This window comes from Amborella trichopoda, chromosome 2 (assembly GCF_054954075.1).
Source record: "Amborella trichopoda isolate Santa Cruz 75 chromosome 2, AtrichopodaSantaCruz75HAP2 v2.0, whole genome shotgun sequence".
NCBI lineage: Eukaryota > Viridiplantae > Streptophyta > Magnoliopsida > Amborellales > Amborellaceae > Amborella > Amborella trichopoda.
The window spans coordinates 47,513,655-47,539,077 of record NC_142337.1 but is presented as its reverse complement, the minus strand read 5'-3'; the positions used below and the strand labels follow the sequence as shown (position 1 = coordinate 47,539,077).

Below are 25,423 nucleotides of genomic sequence, written 5' to 3'. Positions count from 1 at the left end.
AAAATTCAACTTATAGTTGAATTTTGCGGGATTCAGCTTCTCCGTCAAGTTTTTTTTTTGTGTCTCACTCCCTCTCTCATCTGCCAGCTCTCTCTCTTTTCTCTCTCCCCCTCCTGTGCAGCAGAGACCCTCTCCTCTCTTTCTGTATCTCTCTCTCTATCTCCCTCTCTCCCTCTCTCTTGGAATTCTTAAAATCCCTTCTCGTATCTTAGCGCCAACCTACTTTCTGTATTTTGGCAACTTGGGCGAAACTATCTGTTGCATTTTTTGGCTAAGCCATCTTCATTCTTATTCTCTCTCTCTCTCTCTCTCTCTCTCCCCGTCCTCTTTCTCTATTTGTCTTTCTATACTTCATCGTTTATGCACTTCAAAGTTTGAAAATGCTTTCTTTAAGTACACTATCTATTTTTTGTTTGTTTTGTTGCAATATCTAATTTGAGAAATTATTGTTGCTGAGCTTCTGGAGAAATTCTTGGTGGTTGGGAAAAATGGTACTTTTCAATTTATGAGTTTATTAGTCAGACTAAGACAAAGTATATGGAGTGCAAATTAGTAATAATAGGAGTAGAGACGAGGAAGTAATTAAGATTGACGGTACAAAAAAGACCGCACTTTCGATATCTTGGGTTGATAATTCAGGAAAAGAGAGAGATTGAGAAAGATGTCGCACACAAAATTAGAGCAAGGTGGGCGAAGTGGAGATGTACTACTGAAATTTTATGTGATCGCCGCATACTAATAAGGCTGAAGGGCAAGTTCTATCAGACAACGGTGAGACCAGCTTTGCTCTATGGGTGGAATGTTTGGCGGCCAAAAAACAATATACCCATAGAATGAGTGTTGCAGAGATGGATGAGTGGCAAGACAAGAAGGGATAGAATTCGCAATGAATCTATTCGAGAGAATTTAGGCATGGCACCGATAGGCGATAAAATGAGAGAGAATAGACTTAGGTGGGCTGGCAATTTGTGGAGCCGATCAAGTGCAACACCTGTTAGGAGGTGGGAATTAGTTCAAGTGGAAGGATTGAAAAGAGCAAGGGGTAGGCCCAAAAGGATGTGGTTGAAAGTAGTCCGAAAAGATATGGGGACTTATGGCCTCACTGAGGATATGACCTTTAATAGAGTGGAATGGAGAACCAGGATTCATGTAGCCGACCTCAATTAATTGGGAAAAGGCTAAAATGATGATGATGGTAGTAGAGTAACATGGATTTTTTGAGAAACCTATGACTGAAAAGAGGCTAGTAAAACTGGAGTTTTTTTCATAAGTTTATGCCCATTTTGCATTTGGGTTTTTGGATTGGAGTAGATGGTTATGGTTCATTTCAAAATTCGTTTGGTTTGTGGGGTTTTTCTACCGGTTAGAAACCCAAATCTATGAATAAAAGGAAGTTGAGATCATTCCATAATGTTTTGCAAGGGAGATGTTCATTTAGGCCCTATTATAAATCTTCATCAGCTTCTGCACTACTAGTTTCTAAGGATGAAGTCCTTGATACCTTCCTAAACCTTTGCTCATCTGCAATTTCTAATGAAAAAGCAACAATGTTCTCCTTGCCCAAAATAACATCAGAAAAGTCTTTTTCCATTGGTTATAAGAGTTCTCCATATCCCTAATGTGGAAACCCTCATAAACCATGGCTTCTATGACTCTGTTCAGACGTATGGACTAATACACTCCATTAAAACATTTGCCACATTGGTTCATATATTTTCTTTGTTGCGAATGAACTCAAGAGGTTTGCAAGCTGTTGAGGGATATGGTGAATTGTCATAAGCATCTAGATAGCCAATTCTCCAATTATATAGTGTTTTAGTAGAAGCATAGAGTGTTCTCAGTCAACAGGCTTCAGTTTTTTAGACCCTCATCAAGGTTTATGTAGAGTCTTTCATACTTGATCAAGCAGTGGACCCATCTTCTCAGATTAAAGAACTTGGGTTCAGATCTAATGTCACCTCTTATAATTTCTTACCATGCATTTGGTTGAGAGGGGTAAACTGGAGTCTGTCCTCATGTAATCTGTGAGATGAAGCTCTTGGGTCCTGTCCCCAATGTGTAACACTATTTTGATATACTTCTACTGTAAAAATGAAGATATAGGTCAAGAGAATTTGATTTAAATGGAGAAGAAGGGCTTTGCCCCAAATTCTATAACTTATGGTACATATATTTATGGTCTTTGCAGAGCGAGAAAAACTGAAATCGCTTTGAAGCTACATTGGGATGTGAAAAGAAGAGAGTTTTATTTTACTACATGAGACAAAGGTTCTCTCTATTCTCTCTACCCATTGTGTTGTGCTTCTATGAAATTGTTGATTTTTGTGCATAATACACACAGGCAGTCAAACGTGTATTAAAAAAAACATATATTAGCATACTTTAAGTTCCAGATATTTAGAAAGCTATGTAATGTTTCTATTCAGATTTCTAAAAATTTAAATATTCAAATCTTGTTTTGTCAAATATACCCTTAATTTTGTTTTTTTGAATTTTATGGTAAACTTTGTTAATTTATCCGGTGACACATCAAGTGATTTCATGCTATCATTTGAAGGATTTTGAGTGAAGATTATCGAGAGTTTCAACTTTGAAGGAGATTAAACCAAGACATCAGAATTTCTTTCAAAATTTGGGGTTGAGATTCAAACAAAAATCAATTTTGTCGGCAAGTCTGATTGCCTAATATTTTTTTCAAAACAATGTTTTTGTCTTTTTGAGTAACATGGATTCTACATGGAAATATACCAAAATCCTGTAATCTATAGATTGAAATGACATCTATTTTACACGTTTTGGAAAAAGTAATATTGGGTGGATTTACAGGCAAAAGGAACATAGTTATTTTCCAGAGAATGTAAGGGCATACTTAAAAGCGACCTAGGAAATTAAAAGAGACTACAATTTATGACATATTAACAGAAGAGAATTAGCAGGAGAAAAGAGAGTATTTGGGCATCACTGGCCCAAGGCAAGACAAATACTTTGGAAGGCAGTGGTAGCAACTACAATAAAAGAGAGAAATTCCAGGATATTCCAAGGAAAAGTTACTGAAAGCCCAACTTTAATCCACAAAATTATTTTCTCAATAACTTTTTGGGCAACCAGCCACCGAATTTTTTCAGGGATCGTTGCTAACACTTTCTTAAGTCAGTGGCAAAACATCATGCACCACAATCCCCATAAGAGAAAGAGACCCCACAATTGGCAATCTCCCCCACAAGGAACAATCAAACTTAACTTTGATGGCTGTTCCATGGGAAACCCCGGTCATGCCGGAGCAGGAGGAATTTTCAGAGACCCAAACCGTAGGATTTTGTTCACCTACTATGAATACCTTGGTATTCAAGATTCTCAGCACGTCGAAGCCATGGCCATTCTTTTGGGCATCAAGAGCTTCAACCGAGCATGGGGGGTAAACCTAATAGTGGAGGGAGACGCTAAAAATATAATATCATGGGCACGGGGGACGTCCTCTCCTCCATGGTATCTTGCTTTCATCTTTGATGAGATCGATGATATTTGCAGTGATATAAATGTCTCATGGACGCATACATTGAGGACATCGAATGAGCTAGCCAGGGCTCCAGTTGAAGCCCCTACCTTTGATTTGGACCACAGAGGGACCATTGTGTAACACTGCGTGGTCGGTTTTGATTGCTTTAGATTAAAGACTGTTGGTGTAAAGGGGCATTACTATAAGCCCATTTTTTGTAATCTCATTGTATATTCTGTATAACTCCGGACAAATACGATCATTTTGTATAGGGTTTGTTGACCTATTTTTTACGGAGAGTCCCAGTATGGAGGGACTCTCAGTTCAAATAATCCATGTAATACATTTATAAGCAATACATTTAACTTTATAAAAAAAAAGAATTGTTGGATGAGGTTTGAATATTTGATGATAAAAATGAATATGATGGTGAAGTTGGAAGATGTTGTAGGAATATTTGGGAGAGGGTGATTAACATTGGTGGTTGAGGGTCAACAAGACCTCACCAAAAAGGGCCAGCGAATGCATTTTGCACCTTGAGCTGAGGTTTTGGAGATAGCAAAGGGAAACCCAGGGGCGGAAATAACTTTCGATAGGGGCAATTTTGGTAATTTGTTTTTGTTTTTAAGGGCCAAAAATTAGGGTTTTAGGTTCATTTGAAACCTAAAATTTGTTGGAGCCAATTTTAGAGAGAGAAACCCCCCAAAAACTAGTTTTTGGTGAATTTTTTAGGATCGAAGAGTTTCTCAAAGTTAACAAAAATTGATCAAAACATCACCTATTGATATTAGATTTATATTTTGATGTTTTGCATAGTTATTAGGGGGTTTTTTAGAAGATTTTGAGCATTTAGAAGCATATTTGAGGTGGAACTTTGAAGATTGAGCAATCAAACTCAAAGTAAGTGATTTTGTTTTTTGCTTTAGTAATTTGCATTATTTTTGAGATGTCTTCTTCGAGATCTAATAGGAGTGGTGATCCCAATTGGAATTATGGCTCTAACCCAAATCCTAATGATAAAAATTGCATATGATGGAAGTTTTGTGAAAAGGATACAAAAGGGGCATAAACCTGTTCAAGAAACATCTTGCCGGTATTAGGGGGGATGTTGCCCCATGTAAAAAGACTCCTGATGCTGTTAAGGAAGAAATAAACAATTCTTTGAACATGGTGAAATGAAAAAAGATGATAGATTTGCCTCTATAGCAGAGATTAAGTCTGGGGTTCGGGTCAATTTTGGTGATGATGATAGTGACGAGGAAAGGATTGGGGAGGGATGCAAGAGGTTGAGCAATCCATTATTAGGGAAAAGGGTAAGGGAGTTGTAATTGCTTCTGGTTTTGGGACTAAGAAGTCTCGGGTTAGAGGCCTTATGGATAGTTTTTTACCTCGACCTGACCCTGAGGTTGCAGGAGAGAAAACAAAAAAGCAAACCACCATTGAAAATAGAATCAAGAAGGAAGAGAGAGAGAGAGAGCCGTGTATTATCTTGCTACATGGTTTTATGAGGCAGGCATTCTTTTCAATACCACTTGCTTAAGCAGCTTCTATGCTGCGGTAGAGGCAATTGGCCAATTTGGCCCATATGAGCTTTCAGAGCTTTTTTAAAAAAAGGCAGTGAGTGCTATGAAGGAAACTATAGAACTTATGAAGGATGCATGGGCTCAGTATGGGGTTACTATTATGACTGAGGCTTGGAGTTATAGGAAGAGAAGAAGTCAAATGAATTTGCGTGTGAATTGTCCTGTAGTGACTTTTTTTTGAGGTCTATTAATGCCTCTGATCAATACCATGATGCCCATTACATATTTCAAGTGATAGAGAAGGGAATCAAGGAGGTTGGGGAGCATCTTGTTGTACAGGTTGTCACAGACAATGCTGCTCCTAATGTTGCTGCATCTAATTTGTTGCGCATAGCTTATCCTAGAATCTTTTGGACAGCATGTGCAGCACATTGTATAAACCTTATGCTTGAGGCTATTGGCGGTTTAGTCGAGATATCAGGTGCAGTGAAGAAGACCAAGTTAGTTACAAATTTCATTTATAGCCACCATCTCACCCTCAGCATGATGCGTACCTTTACAAAGAAGAAAGGGATTGGGAGGCCTAGGGTCACGAGAATTTCGACTTAGTACTTATGTCTAGATAGCATACATTCGAGGAGAGTGCAGTTGAGGCAAATGTTTACGTCGGAGAGTGGAGAGCATCAGTGTTTCAACAAGCGCTAGGCGGGTCCTTGGTGGCCTGGGGGGTCCAGGCTGCCCAGCGCCCAGTTGAATCCAAATAAGGATTCTGTAGTGCAGTTATGTCAGTATCAGTTATATGTATTGCAGTACATAATTTAAATTATACTACATATTAGCATTTAACACACTCCATAAACATAATCATAATCCATAAATAGGTTCATACTCCATATCCAATTAAAACTTAAAATTTACAACCAACCAAATTGTCAAACCAAGTTATCAAATAGTATCACACCAGTACTGCAGTACACCACCATGAGGAAGAAAACAAAATTGAATTATGAAACTATGAAAGTAATTCTTGAAGACTCAAAAGAATCTTCAATAGTTCAATACACAATACTTCAATCAAAGTTCAAACTTTAAAGTTTAATAATCGACATTCATCATTCATTCATCATCAGAAAATCTTGGGTCAGTTGCTTTGGCATCATATTCATCGGAGTCGACGGAGTCATCACTCTCCTCAACATATTTGTCGTCCCCATCCTCCTCCGTCTCTTCTGAATCGGCCTCTTCTTCCTCCTCGTCCTCCATCCTTGGTCTCTGTGTAGAAGATCTAGTGGCCCTAGGAGGGTCAGCTGATGTCCCTGAAGCATCCTTGACCATGTCCCATGTCAATCCTTCACGATCTCCGACCTCATCATCATCAACTAACCACTCCATAGCATGGTCCATATTTTTTGATCTGATGGGGTCTCTCTTAGCAAACCTGTCCTTCAAGAATCGATTGTACTTGACATAGACTAAGTCATTGAGCCTCTTTGATTCAAGCCTGTTCCTTTTCTTTGTATGAATCTAACGAAATCAAATGAAAGTAATTAAAATCTAATATCTATGGTTTATGTATTATTTATAAAATTTTGCAAATTACCCTTACGACCCCTTCAAAAGTACTCCAATTGCGCTCACAACCTGATGAAGAAATGGTTAGGTTTAAGATCCGAATGACTAACTTTTGTAAATTTGGAGAACTAAACCCGTGTTGGTTCGACCAATGGGCTGCAAAGATATATAATAAAATCATGAATAAATAATAGAATTATTTGATTACTTGAACTTGATGAACTTAATAATATTATTAATGCCTGGATCATTTTTGGCCCTTTGTCTCATCACCATTGGACTTCCAAAAGACTTTAATGAGCACTTGTAATTTATCAGCTCATCAGCGCATATAATATCTTGCATATCAGGATCAAGGACTAGCACCTCTCTACACACTCATTACATCTATTCATAATTGTGTCATTTGTTTGTATATCCTTGTCAATATAAAAAAAAGCTGAGTTCAAATAAAAAGCTGCATGCAATGGCCGATGTAGCTGCCTATCCCACTTCTCATCAATAATATCAAAAACAGGCTTATAGTGGGTATCTTCATCATTGAAATTTTGGACTATCTCTCTTTTGCATTTCTCCATAGCCTTATATATGTTAACTTTGAGAAACCTTTCGATCCTAAAAAATTCACCACAAACTAGTTTTTGGGGGCTTTCTCTCTCTAAAATTGGCGACACCCTCCGACCCTAAAAAATTCACCAAAAACTAGTTTTTGGGGGCTTTCTCTCTCTAAAATTGGCTCCAACAAGTTTTAGGGTTCAAATGAATCTAAAACCCTAATTTAGGCCCTTTAAAATCAAAACAAAGGGCCAAAATGGCCCCTACCGAAATCAATTTCCGCCCCTGAGTGGGGTGGGTGGCCGCCTAGGGCTGGGCATTAGGCGCCCGCTTAGGCAGGTTCCGTACCGCCTAGGCGGTTGCCCAGGGATCGACCGCCTAGATTGGCCGCCTAGGCCTGGGCGTTGTGCCCAGGCCTTTCGGACAGCCTAGGCGCTGGGCGGTTCACTTTTTGAATCATTGGAGCGCGTGCAAGTGGTCTAAAGATCAGGTTGGGAAGAAGGTGAGAGATATTATCCTTTTCAAGGCTTTTCGGTGAGGGGTGAAGGACGCTCTTAAGGTATTTTTTCCTCTTATCAAAGTCCTTCGCATGGGTGATAGTGATAAGCCTTCTATGGGCTACATATATGATGCTATGGAGAAATGCAAATGAGAGATAGTCCAATATTTCAATGATGAAGAAACCTGCTATAAGCCTGTTTGGGAGATTATTGATGAGAAGTGGGATAGGCAGCTACATCGGCCATTGCATGCAGTTGGTTATTATTTGAAGCCGGCGTTTTTTTATATTGACAAGGATATACAAACAAACGACACAATGATGAATAGATTTAATGAGTGTATAGAGGTGCTAGTCCCTAATCCTGATATGTAGGATATTATATGCACTGATGAGCTGATAAATTACAAGTGCTCATTAAAGTCTTTTGGGAGTCCAATGGCGATGAGGCAAAGGACCAAAATTAATTCAGGTATTAATAATATTCTTAAGTTCATCTTCATCAAGTTCAAGTAATCAAGTAATTCTATAATTTATTTATGATTTTTTTCTATATCTTTGCAGACCATTGGTGGAGCTAACATGGGTGTAGCTCTCCAAATTTACAAAAGTTGGCCATTCGGATCGTAAACGTAGCCACTTCTTCATCCGGTTGTGAGCACAATTGGAGTACTTTTGAAGGGGTAAGGCCGTAAGGGTAATTTGTATAATTTTATAAATAATACATGAACCATAAATATTTGATTTTAATTAGTTTCATTTGATTTTGTTAGATTCATACAAAGAAAAAGAAAATGCTTGAATCAAAGAGGCTCAATGACCTAGTTTATGTCAAGTACAATCGTTTCTTGATGGACAGGTTTGCTAAGAGAGATAAGAGAGACCCCATCAAATAAAAAAATATGGACCATGCTATGGAGTAGTTAGTTGATGATGATGAGGTCGAAGGGCATGAAGGATTGACATGGGACATAGTCATGGATGCTTCAGGGACATCAGTTGACCCCCCTAGGGCCACTAGATCTTTTGCACAGAGAACATGAATGGAGGAAGAGGAGGAAGAAGATGCTGATTCATAAGAGATGGAAGAGGACGGGGACGACCAATATGTCGAGGAGGGTGATGAGTCCAATGAATATGATGCCAATGCAGCTGACTCAAGATTTTTTGATGATGAATGAATGATGAATGTCGATTGTTGAATATTTATTAAACTTTGAACTTTGATTGAAGTATTGTGTATTGAACTATTGAAGATTCTTTTGAGTCTTCAAGAATTGCCTTCATAGTTTCATAATTCAATTTCGTTTTCTTCCTCATGGTGGTGTATCGCAATACTGGTGTGATACTATTTGATAGCTTGGTTGGTTGGAAAATTTTAAGTTTTAATTGGATATGGAGTATGAATCGACTTATGGATTATGGTTATGCTTATGGAATGTGTGCTAAATGGTAATATGTAGTATAATACATATAATTGATACTGACATAACTGCAGAATCCTTATTTGGATTCAACTGGGTTGCCCAAGTTCTGGGGGCTTGCCTGGGCGCCCGCCTAGGCGCTGAGTGGCCTAGACCCCTCAGGCCGGTTAGGACCCGCCTAGCGCTTTTTGAAACACTGGTCCTATATTTCATGAGCTTAGGGAGCCCCATTGAGAGATGCAATGGAGGATGGAAAGAATATCTTGAATTACCTAATAGATGGGCAGAAGTATGCGGTCACAATTGTATGTGATGGATGATCTGAAGGAAAGACTTCCTTTATTATTATTTTGTCAATTGGTCCTTGGGGACTCTTCTCTTGAAATCTATTGGTACAACAAACCATTCACATGGTGCAAATTACATGTTTAATTTGTTGAATTAGATTGATGATAGGCAGAAGTGCATGTGGTCCAAGTTATCACAAAAAATGCTACTGATTATTTCTTAGCTGAGCATCTATTAACATTGAAGAAAAATTATGTGTTTTGGACTCCTTTTGTAGCAAGTGGTGCAGACCTTATTCTTAAGGACATATGGAATTTTCCTAGAGTTAAAATGACAATTGACAAAGCTAAGGGAATTACCGTTTTATTTGTGGTATATATTAGTCGTAGAGCATGATGAGGGAGTTCACTCTCCAAACGATACTGAAGCATGAAAATGCTTTAAGGAGCTTGTTGTTTTGTGGAAGATGGGCTAAAAGTTAGTGGGTTAGTCATCCAGATGGAGAAAGTCTATGCAAACTGTGTTAAATACATATTTTTGGGGTGTAGTCCACTTTATATTGGATGTTTCTCATCCTTCTGTAAAAGTGTTAAGATTAGTTGGTGAAGCTTAGCTTGCCATGGGCGACATGCACAAGGCATCTCTTTGAGTGACAAAAGAGATCAAGTTTATTCTTAAGGAAAATGAATGCAGATATAAGCTCCTAATTAAGATTATAAATAGGAGATGGAATGCATCAGCTTTGCTAGCCCCACTAGATAGCTGGATACTTTATGAGTCCATCCCTTCATTAGGGGACTTTGGATGAAAAATCCTGCACATTAAAAGGGGTACGATTCAACTAGGTAATCAAATTTTGTGAATTTAGTTTGATTTACTTGTTTTAAGTGATATTACAAATGTCTAGCTGGTGTTGGGCATCATATGGGAGCGAGACACTACATTTATAACGTCTCTCCATTAAAGCATTGAGCCTCACTTATAGTTCATCCAGTTGCGGCCACAATCGTAGCACATTTGAGCATGCAGGACTCTTTCTGCTTGGTATTTTAAAATCTAGATCGTAGGAACTGCTGGGCATTAGCTAATTAACCGTGTTTTTCTTTTGGTTGTTTGCTTTCTTTTTATCGCAATACCATAGTAAAAGAAGGAAGTTGTTAGAGCAAAAGAATATAGATGATCAACTTTATGTTTGATACAGCGAATGCTTTACCAGAAGCGCATTTACATTAATGTCTGTCTTGGATGAACCGGATGACACTAGTGAATGGACTGTAGAAGAATAATGACCTTTTGAGGGTGTAGACATACCTTGGTTGGACATCACACAAGCTTTAGGAAGACCATAGGCTTAGTGCGAGACTACAAAGGAATAGAGTAAGGCCCACATCCATATAAGTTCCGTAGATTGAGAAGGATGAAACTGATTTAGAGGAGGTTGAGGAGGAGGAAGTATATGTTGATGAGGGGATGTAATAGATGATGATGGCTTGGCTTCAGATGTGGGACACATTGGAGATGCACATGCATGTGACTTAGAGTTGGATTTAGTGTAGTTTATCTCGTTATTCTTTTATCTTATGAGCTTTTTTGGTTTTTGGATGTACTTGTGAATCTAAAAATTGGCTCACCCAACACTTAGGCGGGGACTTAGGTTTCTCGCCTTGTTGAGGCAAGCTGCTCTAGGTGAGACCAACTAGTTGCTTGCTTGGGCTCAAGGCGGCATGTTTGAGACATTGCTCGAGGTTGGAAAATAGGCCCTAGGGCAGGGGAAAAAAAGTGATCTCCCAAAATACCCCATCCACTCCCCCCCTCCGCCCCCTCAACAACAACAAAAAATAAAACAAAAAAAGACAAATATTACTCTTTTTTGCCTGTTTTTTTTTGGGGGATGGGTTATCTGATGGTCACAATTGTATTTTGTATTTTAATTGTAATATTTTTTCCACAAATCCAAATAATATGAACCATAATTGCGGGAACCGTGTGGCCAAGGCCATGGTCCCAATTCAAAACCGCGGTCCCACGGTTCCATAACGGAATCTTACAGGGTGCACGACGCGATTTAAAATTTTATGGTCCTTGTTTCTTTTCAATTTAAACTGCGGTTCCGAAATTTGAGAACCACGATCCTAAGAATGTATCATTTTGGTTTCTCAGTTCCTTGGCTCGAGATTCCTAGGCTTCTATACCGAGGTTCTTGAATATAGGATCCGTGTTTCCGAAAATTATTCATCGTGATTATTATTGTTAGGATCCTCGTTTACTAGGAGCCTTGATCGTGCGTTTCCTGAAAGTATTAATCGTGATTCATATATCTGGGATCCTCTTTTAACAGCATATTTTAGTGCGCGTTTCCAGTAAGTATTAACCCTGATTCTTATGTCGAGGATCCTTGTTTACCAGCATATTTGATCGCACGTTTTCAGTAAGTATTAACCGTAGTTCTTATATCTAGGATCCTCGTTTACCAGCGTCTAATCATTTATTGTGAAGCCATCTTGCTCCATCACCTCTCTATTACTTTCTCTCTCTACATTGCTGTTCTTGCTCCAGATTTTCCAGCAAGGTATTGACATGCTTTTGATGCTCTAAAGCTGTGGATTTACTTGTTCTCTACAAGTCCTAGTTAGAGCATATTGGTGAGTTCGTTCCATACTTTGTAATTATACATCTTGGTATGAATCATGAATAGGTTATAGCATAAAATAGAGGATAACAGATTTGGAATTCGAATTTATGATTTGAGGAGATCTTATTATAGATTGGATTATCCTTATGTGATTGGATTATATGTATGTGAACTGTGAAGTATTTGATAATATATATTCAAGTAAGGTTCAAAATCTCTTATTATAGATTTATGCTTATGCTGATTATGTGATTGGATTATGTGCATGTGAAATGTTTGATAATAAATATTCAAGAAGGTTCAAAGAGCGATTTTTAGCGGAGTCTAATTTTGTAATTTGTATTAATCCATATTAGTAGCCATCTCAAATCAATCCTAACACACATAAGCAGGAATCACATATCAAGCATGTATCAAAAGTTTTAATCGTAATATTGGATAATTATGATCCTCGTTTTTGAAAATTATAACCGTGAGTTGTAATAACAATTCTCTTTTCTCGTAGGTTTTGAAATAGAGATCCTTTTTCCTATTTGATCATTTTTCCCTTAGGTGAACCCTAAGGGATGGAAACGATCTACCCATTGGCTCGATCTTCACTTAAAACGAGTGAACTTTATTTGATAACGGTGAGTTGGTGGCATAGTACATAATACAAAAACAGGGGGAAATGATAACATATATATATATATATATATATATATATATATATATATATATATATATATATATATATTATCCATCCAAGCCATCCATCAACCATGGATCTAAGCTGTTGGGCGCACAAAACATATATTAGTGAGCTGGTTAACACAAGAGAGAGAGAGAGAGAGAGAGAGAGAGAGAGAGAGAGAGAGAGAGGTGTCTATCATCTTGTGGTTTTCTTGCCCTTACGAACGGATTGCAATCTTTGTGAAACAACTGAATTTGAATTCGATGATCCCTATATAGTTGGAGGTCGGGTCACATGGCTTCGAGATGGAGTGTCACCTACCACATCATCAGGCTCGGTAGATGCAGGGGGAGAAAGAGGTCTCAATAATGGAGTAGGAGACTAGGCATCATCATCAACATCGAAATGAGCATCCAATTCTTGTAATATCTCGACATCATCCTCAAGATGGTCATTCTTAAGGTTTGCATCCCAGTTTATGTATTTCTCTTGATAATTTGTGCGCAGTCTACTCATTAACCAATCATTGTAGTGAACATATACTAACGACTCAGAGCGATCAAAATTTAGACGATTACGCTTCACACTATTAATATAAGTGTATGTGTTCCAACATCTTTCCGCACATGAGGAGTTCACACTTTATGAGAACACTTTAGCTGCTAGAGAATATAACTCAGGAACCCCACCACCATGTAAATCCCACCAAGAAAGTACTCACTTTAGAGGATTGGTTTAAATGCAAACGACCTAAGGATACTAAAGGGAAGATGGCACGTGATGTTGTTTTTTCTAAGGCTTTCTAGGGTTAGAGCAAAGTCATTATCATCATCATCATCATCATCATAGCCTTTTCCCAATTCATTGGTGTTGACTATACGAATTCTGGTCTGCCATTCTACTCCATTAAAGGCCATACCCTCAGTGAGGCTATAAGTCCCCATATCTTTTCGGACTATTCTCAACCATGTCCTTTTGGGCCTACGCCTCGCACTTTTCAGTCCTTCCACTTGAACTAACTAGTACCTCTTAGCAGGTGTTGTACTTGATCGGTGGCACACATGGCTAACCTATCTAAGTCTACTCTCTCTCTTCTAATTACCTATTGGGGCCACACCTAAATTCTCTTGAATAGATTCATTTTGATTTTATCTCTACTGGTCTTGTCACTCATCCATCTCAACATCGTCATCTTTGCTACACTCATTCTATAGGTATATTATTTTTTGCCTACCCAACATTCCACCCCTTAGAGCAAAGCTGATCTCACAACTGTTCTATAGAACTTGTCCTTCAGCTTCATTGGTATGCGGTGATCGCATAAAATTCCAGTTGCACATCTCCACTTTGTGCACCCAACACTAATTCTGTGTGCGACATCTTCATTAATCTCTCCATATTCCTGGATTATCGACCCAATATATCAAAAGTGCGGTCTTTTTTGTACTTCCTGACTGTCAATATACTTTGTCATCTCTACTCCTACTATTACTAAACTTGCATTCCATATACTTTGTCTTAGTTCGGTTAATTGTAAAACCTTTAGATTCTAGAGCATCCTTCCAAAGTTTTAACTTTGTGTTGATGCCATTTCGGGTCTTATCGATCAAAACTATCTTTGCGAACAACATGTACCACGATACCTCATCTTGTAGGTGACTAGGTAAGTCGTCCATAACTAAGACAAAGAGGTATGGGCTCAATGCTGACCCTTGATGTAGGCCTATTGTCACTGAAAACTCACTCGTCTCTCAGCTAGTTATTCGTACACTAGTTAGCACTCCATCGTACATATCTCTCACCAAGTCGATGTAGTATCTGGAGACTCCTTTCTTTTCCAATATCCGCCAAATCAAATCTCAAGGTACTCTATCATAAGCTTTCTCTAGATCAATAAAGACCATGTAAAGGTGTTTTCCTTTCGGCCTAAATTTCTCAATCTGTTGCCTAATTAGGAAAATAATATCGGTTGTTGATCTTTTTGGCATAAAACCAAATTGATTTTCATACAATCATTTCATGCCTTATTCGTTGCTCAATCACTCTCTCCCAGGGCTTTATAGTATGACTCATAAGCTTGATCCCTCAATAGTTTGCACAATTATGTATGTCTCATTTGTTCTTGTAAATAGGTACCACAATACTTTTCCTCCATTCATCAGGTATTTTCTTTGTTCTCAACACCTTGTTGAACAACTTCGTCAGCCAAGCAATGCCAACCTCCCTAATGCACTTCCGAACTCTTATCGGGATACCATATGGTCCTAAAGCCTTTCCCATCGTCATCTTTTTCAAAGCTTCTTTCACTTTCGATATCCTAATCCTACAAATGTATCTGTGACCTCTGGCCTCATTTGTATCAATAGTTCTTTCTACCGCTATGGTCCTATTGTGTTCATTATTTAATAATTTTTGAAAATAAACTCTCCACCTTTCGTTTACCTCATCATCCTACACCAAGGCCCTTTGATCCTCACTCTTAATGCATGTAATATGGTTAAGAACCCTACACTTTTTCTCGCTTATTTTTTCTAATTTGAAGACATCTTTTTCACCTTCTCTTATTCCCAGTTATTAAATAGATTATCATATGCCTTAAGTTTAGCTTTACTTATTATGTGTTTAACTTTTTTTTTAGCATTTTTATATTCTACTAAGTTTGATCGTTTCTATTACACTGCCAGGTTTTATAACATGATCGTTTTTTGCTAATGGGCTTCTGAACCTCATGACTCCACCACTAAGTTTCCTTATTAGAGTTTCTTTTTCTTCTAGATTCTCCTAAAAGTTATCTTGCCACTTTGTTGATACAGTCAGCCATCTCATTCTATATTGCGTTGGCCTCATGTTCAGAGTTCCATTTTCCTTCTTCAATTAATTTATCTCTAAATAAGTTTATTTTCGCATTTTTTAAATTCTACCACCTAGTTCTTAAAGCAAAGTATACAAAAATATTTCAACCATAGTCAAAGTGTTGCGAAGTCTGATAGCGAGGTGAGGCCCACTGTGGCCTCTATATATGACGCGTACGTGGAACCAAGAAAGAGATATTTGAGTCTTTGGGCAATGATGAGAGCAACTATGATGCAATATGGGAGATTATAGGAAGAAAATGGGATATGCTCGACTATTGCATGCAGTTGGGTACTATTTGAACCCATTGTTTTCTTATACTCACCTGGATATTGAGAGGAGGGTTGCAGTTATGGAGCGGTTTAATGAAAATATCTTGAGAGGTTAGTTCTTGATAATAATATCTAGCATAAGATATTTGTTGATGAAGTTATTTTGTATAACTATGCATTGGAATCATTCAAAAGGAAATCGCGTTGAGGCAAAGGACTTATTAGACCCAAGTAATCTATTTACTTGGAATAATTTCTTTAAGATTCATTGTGCATCAGACCCCCCTAGCACCTCTCTCAGCAGATAACCTTGTGGCTACTGGTGTGCTTTTGGATGCAATAGTGTAATTGCTTCAATAGTATATCATTTATGTTACAAGGACATGTGTAGCACACTTATTAAGGAGAATCGGACATGCAAATGCACTAGACATGGGTGGTGCATGCATATAAACATGGTAGTTCATGTTGACATGCATATCTAGAAATTTTCATTTTTTTTGGATTTGTTGACGTGGTTTATGTGCCATGTGGACACAAAAGCACACAGATTGGATAACAAGACATGCTTGTCTGTTTTGTACTTCAAGCTTCCGCATTCTGAGATGATTGTCCTCTTTGTAAGATTCATGTCCACACAATTGGGCGCACGGGTCTTTGATTTGGACACGTGTCTTTCATTTGTACCTCTATACTTTGTTTTAAAGTTAATTTAATTATTTGAAGGTCACAAATCAATATTATATATATATATATATATATATATATATATATATATGTATATATATATATATATATATATATATATATATATATATGTATATATATATATATATATATACATATGTATATATATATATACATATATACCTATATATATATGTATGTATGTATGCATGTATACATCTGTCCATGTATGTGTATGTGTATGTGTATTTGTCATAGTTACCAGAAGCAATTCGGAAACCGAATCGATTTAGGAATCGGAAGCACATAATTGCCTCTGGCTTGAAGATTCCTATTTTTGGAATCAATGTCTGTACAAGAGGAATCATGGGGTACAGGATTCCTATTTTTAGGAATTGAGATTTGACCAAAATAGAATCGAGATCCCTCCATAGATGTACCTAGCTCTTTGGAATTAGGGGTGGTAACAGGTCGGGTACGGGTTGGTTTTGGTTAGAATCAGACTTAGTCTCGAATAGTATTCGGGTCCAGGTTTTGGACCCTCGGGTTCCGGATCTAGTCGGGTCCATTGTCACTTTCACTATGAGCTTCTTTTTTGTTTTTTTTGTTTGTTGCCATTCTTTTACGATCATATACCCATACTATGAGTTCTTATTATATACAATCCTTAACACACCCCAACGAATAAAGCTTGAATTATTTTATCTCAAACAGTTTACGTGTAAATGTTGGACCCATACCTGGACCCATGTCGAGTATACTCGGCGGGTCCCAGGTCGGGTCCCGGTCCATTGCACCCCTATTTGGAATCAAGTTTTGGACCTAGTTGGAATTAACCAATATGCAATTGAGATTCCTTCATTTATGGAATCGAGATTCTAACATCTTTAGAATATGAGAGAGAACTGAGAGGGAAATAATGCATGTTTCAATGTCATTCTTTGACCGACATACCATGCATGCACGTTTACATTATTTATATTACGTTATTTCTAACATCTTGGAGTTGCAATATCTTCATTGGATCAATATATTATGTAAAGATTTAAATAGAGAACAAGGACCACCACTTTGATTTCTATTGGTCATTTTATGCCAAAAAAGGTGATTATACCCTACAGCTTGAGATTGAGTATCCACCTTGAGTAGTTTGATGCCTTGAAAGCTTCTAAACATGACTTCTCAAAAAAAAAAAAAAAAAAAAAAAACGGATGGGGGGGAGGGCGGGGGGGAAGTTGTAGAATTCCAGTAAATATGGAAACCAATTTCAACAAGTGTAGAATCTCGATTCACCAATTGCGGAATCGATGATCAGTAAATATTAGAAACGAGATTCTATAAGTGTTGGAATTGAGATTCTTGGCTTAACGGAAGCGGGTCTTAAAAGATTCCTAGTCGGAATCGCTGAATCAGGGTTCTGAATCGGAAGAGATTCGGGTAACTATAGTATGTATAACATGTATGTATGTATTTGTATGTGTGTGTATGTATATATGTACGTATGGATATGTGTTCATTGTAAGAACTTGTATGGAGGTGCTGTGCTGGACTTGGCAAATTATAGGTACGTGAGTTGGATTCTTGAAATCTGAGTCAGGTGTGGATTCTTGTATCTGTGTTCTTGTAACATAGTTTATCATATACTGTGCTTGGAACCAGTAAATGGCCTTCCCGTAGCAGGTGGATACAGGATACCCTGATTCCATCTCTTTAGAATGTAGAGTCCCACTGCAAAGTCATGACCACTTCACTTATGGACTTGTGCCAGTTGCCACACCATACTGATCTAGGATAGCTGGTATCTCCAAGCCAACTGTATGAGCGGTTGCCTTCTGCTCATTGCCCATCCTCAAATCAACCTCAATTGGATGGTTTGAGGTTAATTAAAATAGAACCAAATCTCTCCACATGCGGAACCTTGCCCGCAGGTTGTGGTGTTGGGGTGGGGCAGTGGTTTCTTAGATAATTTTCTTATTCAATGGATAATATTGGGTTATAGGTGCTTAGTTGAACACTTTGTGCTCAAGATTCTATAACAATCTTGTTGTCTTATGTGAATTGCTAGGTTTATGTTCTTTCTATTAGCTGCTTTTCTAGTTATTTTTGCTAGTAATCTTGACCTCATATATTATTGAGTGGTCAAAGCTACACTTCCCTGCATTTTTCTTGACGTGAATCTCCAGTAATAGGCCTTTCTGTTTAATATATGTTTGACTTGGTTCATTTCATTCTTAATGTTTCTTTCAGGCTGTTTTAAGAGAATATAATGAACAAAGCAAAAGATCAATTTTCGACCTTGTCCAGTGCAAGTTGACCTTACATTATGATTACTGGCAAATGAATGAGGTATTAGTCATTCGGCTCTACAAGTGTTTCATGCCTGCTAAGGGCCTGAAATAAAAACAATTTCAAGGAGGAAACTAGTAGGCGTTTTTATTGAAGAACTTACCGGTGTTGTATGATTTTAATAATCTTCTGTTATTTTAATTCCTTTTGCTTCTCTATCCTTCTAATTAGTGTCCTTTTTTGGTAGTTAAGCTTACTTGTTAGTTTAATGTGCTTCCTTTATAAAGCTGTTTTTTTGGTAAAGTTTCGCAACTGTTATTTTTTTCTCAACTACTTGGTGATAGAAAAAATGTGGCCCCTGAGTAGTAATGTAATCAAAATATGCATGACAGATACTAGAGGCTTTGCTACCAAAGGGCATCATTGTTCCAGCAGCATTTGAAATGGTTGGTCACATTGCACATTTGAACTTAAGGGATGAGCATCTTCCTTTTCGTAAATTGATTGCAAAGGTAGTTCTATACCATTTTACATAAAATTTATGCGTTAATATATTTACATCTACTCTATATCTTATTGTAGAGGGGATTTTTCTTTTTGTCTCAGGTGGTACTCGATAAGAACCAGCCAAAGATTCAGACTGTTGTTAATAAGATTGATTCAATTCAAAATGATTATAGAACAATGCAGCTTGAGGTTTTAGCTGGAAACCACTCCCTAGTAACTACTGTCATTGAAAATGGACTTCGTTTTCAAGTTGACTTAGCTACAGTGTATGTTTCCCCACAAACTCATTAAATTGTTTCCGCACGACCTCATTTAATTTGGATTTGTATTTCAGTTTAGGATTTTAATGTTCTTTTTGTTTTGTGCAAACAAAAAAAATGAAAAAGACTTTCCTTGGAAACTACCATTTATGATGGGCTTCCCATTTCCAATCTGCAAGGTTGTGTTTCGAGAGCAAAACTGCTGGGGGAGCCCTCTTCTCTTGGGAATATGGTTCCCTTCATCTTGGGAATATGCTTCTCTACTCTCAGGGATTGAGTCCAAGGAAAATATTATTTGAAGATGCTAAAACTGCAAAAGAAGCAAAATTCAACTTTGACTCTATGGCTGTGTTCGGGAATGAAAAGATATGCATGATAAACAAGTAAATTCTGATAATAACTGAATTATATAAGCATCTGAAGGACATAGCATTCAAATGAAAATGAATTTATAACTATTGCTTCCATCTTACCACTAATTTTTCTTATTTTAGCTAATATTGAAGAAGGTATTATTTAAGAAAATAATTTTCTTCATTTAACAATGAGTGGCTTGATGGAGGCTTTAACCTAATTATTCTTAAGAATGGGATAGGGAAAAGGTTACCCTCTCCCTGTGAAAAGCAAGATGGGGGGCTCTCCCTCACTGATCCCCATTAATTAATGGAGGCGGTGAGGTGTTAGTGAGGAGTATTAAGGATGCCATGCTCTTGTTATTGTCAGTTGTCTCTACATCAGATGAATTGGCTGTGTTTACTTTTTCTCTGCTGGGTTGTAACTCATCCATGTTTAACTTCTTTTTAGTCCAATATGATGGACTTGACTAAGAGAGTTCTACACGATCGTTGTCATCATCATCATTGTCGTCATTTGAATCTTATCCCGACTATTTTGGTTCGGCTGCGGGAATTCTGTTCTGCCATTCCGCTTTATCAAGGACCATAACCTCAGTTGAACTATAAGTCACTATATCTCCTCACTGCTTCCATCTATGTCCTTTTATGCCTTCCCTTTGCTCTACTCCTTACTCTATTACAACCTTCCACTAGAACCAAATCGCCAAGAGTTCTACATGACCGAGTTGTATTGTATTGCCTACATGGCCAAGTTTTTTTAGATTTATGGTTTTCTGTTTTTTGTTTGGCTTTGCTTTGTGGATCAATCTGTTTTTCTAGGTTGCTATGCCTCATTGTAACCTCCTAAAAGAGGATTTTGATTCCACTTTTCTGGTTTGTTTGACCCTTGAGCATCCTCTTCTATGGATCGCCAAGGTCTCTTGTACTGATTCTTTTTTTATTAAAGTTGACATTTTCAAAAAAAAAAAAAAACTCACATTTAAGCTCCAAATCTCATTCTTTACCGAGTTGTACTTCCTTTTACAAAATTTGAGCTATTTCTTTAGTGCATTTAAGATGTTCCATCAGTCATGATTTCTTACTTTTAGGTTCATGCAGATATTGGAATTCAAGGCTTTCAACAGAGAGGCAAAGGCTTGTTAGCAGCTTTGCTAGCGACGACATTGTTTGTAAGTTATTTTGTTCGTATTGGCTGTTTTAATTTTTATCACATGTTTCTGAGGTTCCTGTTGGAATGCTTGTTTTCTCGCCTATGTTACTTGAAGATGATGAGATTGCGAGTTGAGAAATTTCGTATCTTTCTTTAATCTCTCTTTACAATATGTGCGACTTTTTCTTTATAATATGTGCATTAATCAACTCTCAAACTTTTCCTTGGCTAATTGTTGGGATTTTAAAGTTCAATGTAATGAATTTAATGTTGTTAACTATGGAGTTTATATTCATATAAACATGACCTAGACATACTTGGAGGTCCATTCTAGCAAATTTGTGTGGTCATATGTTGTTTCTGGGGAAGTATTTACCTGAGGTTGTTTCACTCATATCTTGTTTCATGTCCAAGTTACCTAATGTTGGTCATTCTCACTAGTCAAGGTTTTGATGGCAAATTTAATGGTTTAAATTTGTGTTTTAGAATCATGACGCATTGGTGAGCCACTAGTAGTAGCTGATTCATTGGGATTTAATCTCCTTCGTATAGCCATAAAATATGTGTGTTGCCCTCTGTATTGAAATTTTAAGTACTACTTGATCGCTTTGTTTTGTGCCATTTAGAGAGCCAATTTTTTTAGGGTTTATTTGACATCATTGCATACCAGATAAATGGCAGCGGTTGGTTGGCCTTTGTTGGAGATTATTACAACTTTCACTACAATCACTTGTGCAGTTGGACAACAATTCTTTAAGCCATTATCTAGACTTCTTTTTTAGTGGTGTTTCCTTGCTTTATCCTGGAGACATCCATGTTATCTTATCGTGGGATCTAGGACAATTTCTATTCCAGGTTTTGCTCAAGTTTATTATGAAGCGACCTGGACCCTTGATCCATGTGTTTGATAATGGTCCTTGCCAAATGGTGACATTACTATTACCAAGGCTTCTAGCCAAGCAGCACATATGGTTTCCATTGGAACCTGTCTAGATATAGGCAAAGTGATAAGTTTTGGCAAAATTTTACATTGGCTGCCTACCTAACACAACCCAGCCCTTTTACCTGGGCGTGGTACAGGTTAAGGGAAAGTTTAAGGTCACCACTCTTCTTAGACTTGAGATATAAGCAAAGTAGTTGACTTAATATGTGATATATTTTCACTTAGGAGTTAGCTTTGTAAAAAGCTTGTAATACTGTGTTTGAAATTTGAAACATCAGTGGTTATTTATGGGCAGAATGAGTTGCAAAAGACGATTTAGATAGAGTTGGAATTGCTAGTACAAGATCAATATCATCATCATCATTTTAACCTTTTCCCAATTAATTGGGGTCGACTACATGAATCCTGGTTCTCCATTTTGTTCTATTAAAGGTCATCTCCTCAGTGAGGTCGTAAGTCCCCATATCTTTTCGAACTACTTCCAACCACGTCCTTTTGGGCCTCCCTTGCCCTTTTCAGTCCTTCCACTTGAACTAACTCGCACCTCCTAATAGGTGTTGTACTTGGTCAGCGCCAGACATGGCCAGCCCACCTAAGTCTACTCTCTCTCATTTTATCGCCTATTGGTGTCACGCCTAAATTCTCTCGAATTCTATCCCTTGTCTTGTCGCTCATTCATCTCAACATCCTCATGTCTGCTACACTTATTCTCTGAGTATATTGTTTTTTGTCCGTCCAACATTCTGACCCATAGAGCAAAGTTGGTCTTACCGTTGTCCAATAGAACTCGCCCTTTAACTCATTGGTATGCGACGATCACATAAAATTCCAGTTGTGCATCTCTACTTCGTGCACCCAGTTCTAATTCTGTGTGCGACATCTTCCTCAATCTCTCAATTTTTTGGATTATCGAACTAAGATATCAAAAGGTTTTGTACTTCATGGTCGTCAATTTTGACTACTTTCTCATCTCTAGTCCCATTATTACTAAACTTGCACTCCATATACTCTGTTTAGTCCGACTAATTTTAAAACCTCTGGATTCTAGAGCATCCCTCCAAAGTTCTAACTTTGTGTTGACACCGTTTCGAGTCTCATCAATCAAAACTATATCATCTGCGAACAACATGTACCACGGTATAAAACTTACACTGTTAAGTTTTATAACTTAATCTTTTTTCGTCAATGGCCTTCTGAGCCTCATCATTTCACCACCAAGTTTCCTTATCGATGCTTCTTTTCCCTCTAGAGTCTCTTAAAACCCTTTTTGCCACTTTCTTGATACATCCAACTATCTCATTCCATATTACATTGACATCATGTTCAGAGTTCTATTTTCCTTTTTCAATTAATATATCCCTAAATAAGTCTATTTTCTCATTTTTAAAATTCCACCCCTTGTCCTCCACGTCTTTATGCAGATGTCTATGATGACGAGCCTATGTTGGGTAGTCAAACTCTCTACTGGGATAACTTTGCAGCGTTTACATAATGGTTGATCTACCTTCTTAATTAGAAAGAGGTCTATCTGGCTTTTATGTGTTCCACTTTTATAGGTTATTGAATGTTCATTTCGCTTTTTAAAGTAAGTGTTTGCTATTGCTAGGTCATAGGCTATAACAAAATCTAGAATAGTCTCACCCATCTCATTTCTTTCCCCAATCCTATATCCCCCATGTGCCCCTTCATATCCTCTACTATCCTTCTCTACATGACCATTTAGGTCCCCTCCTAATAAGGTTCTTTCTCCATTTGATATGTTTTGGACTATTCCATCTATATCCTCCTAAAATTGTCTCTTACTTCTATCATCTAATCCTACTTGGTGCATAACCGTTAATTACGTTAATTATCTCTTCTCCTAATACGAGCTTAATTAATAAGAGCCTATTGCCTATTCTTTTAATATTAACTACTTTATCTTTTAAATATTTATCTACTATTATACCTATGCCATTTTTATTATTCTCCTTTCATGTATACCACAGTTTATACCCATCTATTTTTTTAGCTTTTTCTCCTTTCCATTTGGTTTCCTATAGACAAGCTATGTTTATTTTCCTTTGTCTCATTGTATCCAATAACTCCATGCTCTTACTTATAAGCGTTCATACGTTCTATGTGGCTAAACAAATCCTATTCTCCTGGACTAGCTTCTTTATTCGCGCTCGTTCAGGATGTCGCGGGAACCTTTGCCTATTTTTCACTACAACCGTACGCGGCTACTGCGCGTCGCTTCTGGGGAATGCCCTAGCTAATCCTTGCTCATTTCTCACTGTACCTGAGGTCCAGTACAACGCATCGTTTTTGAGGAACGCCCTAGCTACCCCTTGCTCATTTCTCACTGTATCTGGGTTCTGGTACAACGCGTCGCTTATGGGGATCGCCCTAGCATAAGCAAATACTATAAGTTGACCATGATGAGTTTTGGCCAAATTTTACGTTGGCTGCCTACCCAGTGATTAAAAAAGCGCGCCGCCCAGAGCCTAGGCGGTCCAAGCCAAGGCTAGGCGGTCTAGGCCAGGGCTAGGCGGGCGGTCCCTGGGTGGCTGCTTAAGCGGTACGGCACCCACTTAGGCAGGCGGCCTGCCCAGGGGCGGAAATGGATTTTGTTGAGGGTTGTTTTGGGGGGAAAAAGAATTATTTTTTAAAGATGGGTTTTAGGTTCATTTAAAACCTAAACCCACAAGAACCCATTTTAGAGAGAGAGAAACCTAAAAAAAAAACTAGATTATGTGATTTTCATTGGAACGAAGTGTTTTTCAATGTTATGGGAAATGGATCCAAACATCACCCATTAAGATTAGATTTAGTTTCGAAATTTTTTTAGTCCTATTAGAGGGTGTTTTTTAATATTTTAGCATCAGAAAACATCTCAGAGGTGGAAGTTTGGAGTTGGAGCAGTCAAAGTAAGTGCAAAACTATATTTTTTATATTGCTTGTAACATTTTGAGATGTCTTCTTTAGGATCTAGTCAAAGTGGTGAATCGGGTTGGAAATATGGATATAACTCGAATCCGAATGACAAAAATTGCATAAGATGCAATTATTGTAAAAATGATACAAAAGGGACATAAACCGATTTAAGAAACATCTTGTCGGTATAAAGGGGAATGTTGCCCCTTGTAAAAATGTTCCTGAAGCTATTTGAGAGGGGATTAACCAATATATGAGGTCAGTAAAACACAAACAGGAACAAAATCCTTTTAGTTTGGATAGGTCTATTTCTGGTTTTACTAGAAGAAGTGACCCAGGTTGGAAGTATGATTATAATCCGAAACCAAATGATAAAAATTGTATAAGGTGTAATTTTGGTGAAAAGATACCTATAGGGGTATTAACCGATTCGAGAAACACCTTACCGGTATTAAAGGGAATGTTGCTTCTTGTAAAAAAAGTTCCTAAAGCTATTTGGGATGAGATTAGACAATATTTAAATTTAGTAGA

The 25,423-nt window shown here is 37.7% G+C and overlaps 1 protein-coding gene across 14 annotated transcripts in view; it reads left to right on the top strand.

Moving 5' to 3' along the window:
* LOC18426405 (Met-10+ like family protein) overlaps window positions 1-25,423 on the top strand; it is a 52,362-nt gene that overhangs the window by 5,359 nt on the left and 21,580 nt on the right. For 8 of the 14 annotated variants that reach the window (XR_016049451.1, XR_016049450.1, XR_016049449.1 and 5 more), the window contains exons 2-5: window positions 18,722-18,820; window positions 19,153-19,272; window positions 19,367-19,533; window positions 20,982-21,052. Coding sequence is in view for 10 of the 14 variants with exons in the window: in XM_088858348.1 (XP_088714474.1) it covers window positions 18,722-18,820; window positions 19,153-19,272; window positions 19,367-19,533; window positions 20,982-21,052 (457 nt within the window). In the remaining 4 variants the exon portion in view is untranslated. Of the gene's footprint in view, window positions 1-8,635; window positions 8,963-12,940; window positions 13,125-18,721; window positions 18,821-19,152; window positions 19,273-19,366; window positions 19,534-19,706; window positions 20,856-20,981; window positions 21,053-25,423 lie in introns of those variants that run through there. The other 6 variants (XM_088858349.1, XM_020662519.2, XM_088858351.1 and 3 more) reach the window with 5 other exon arrangements.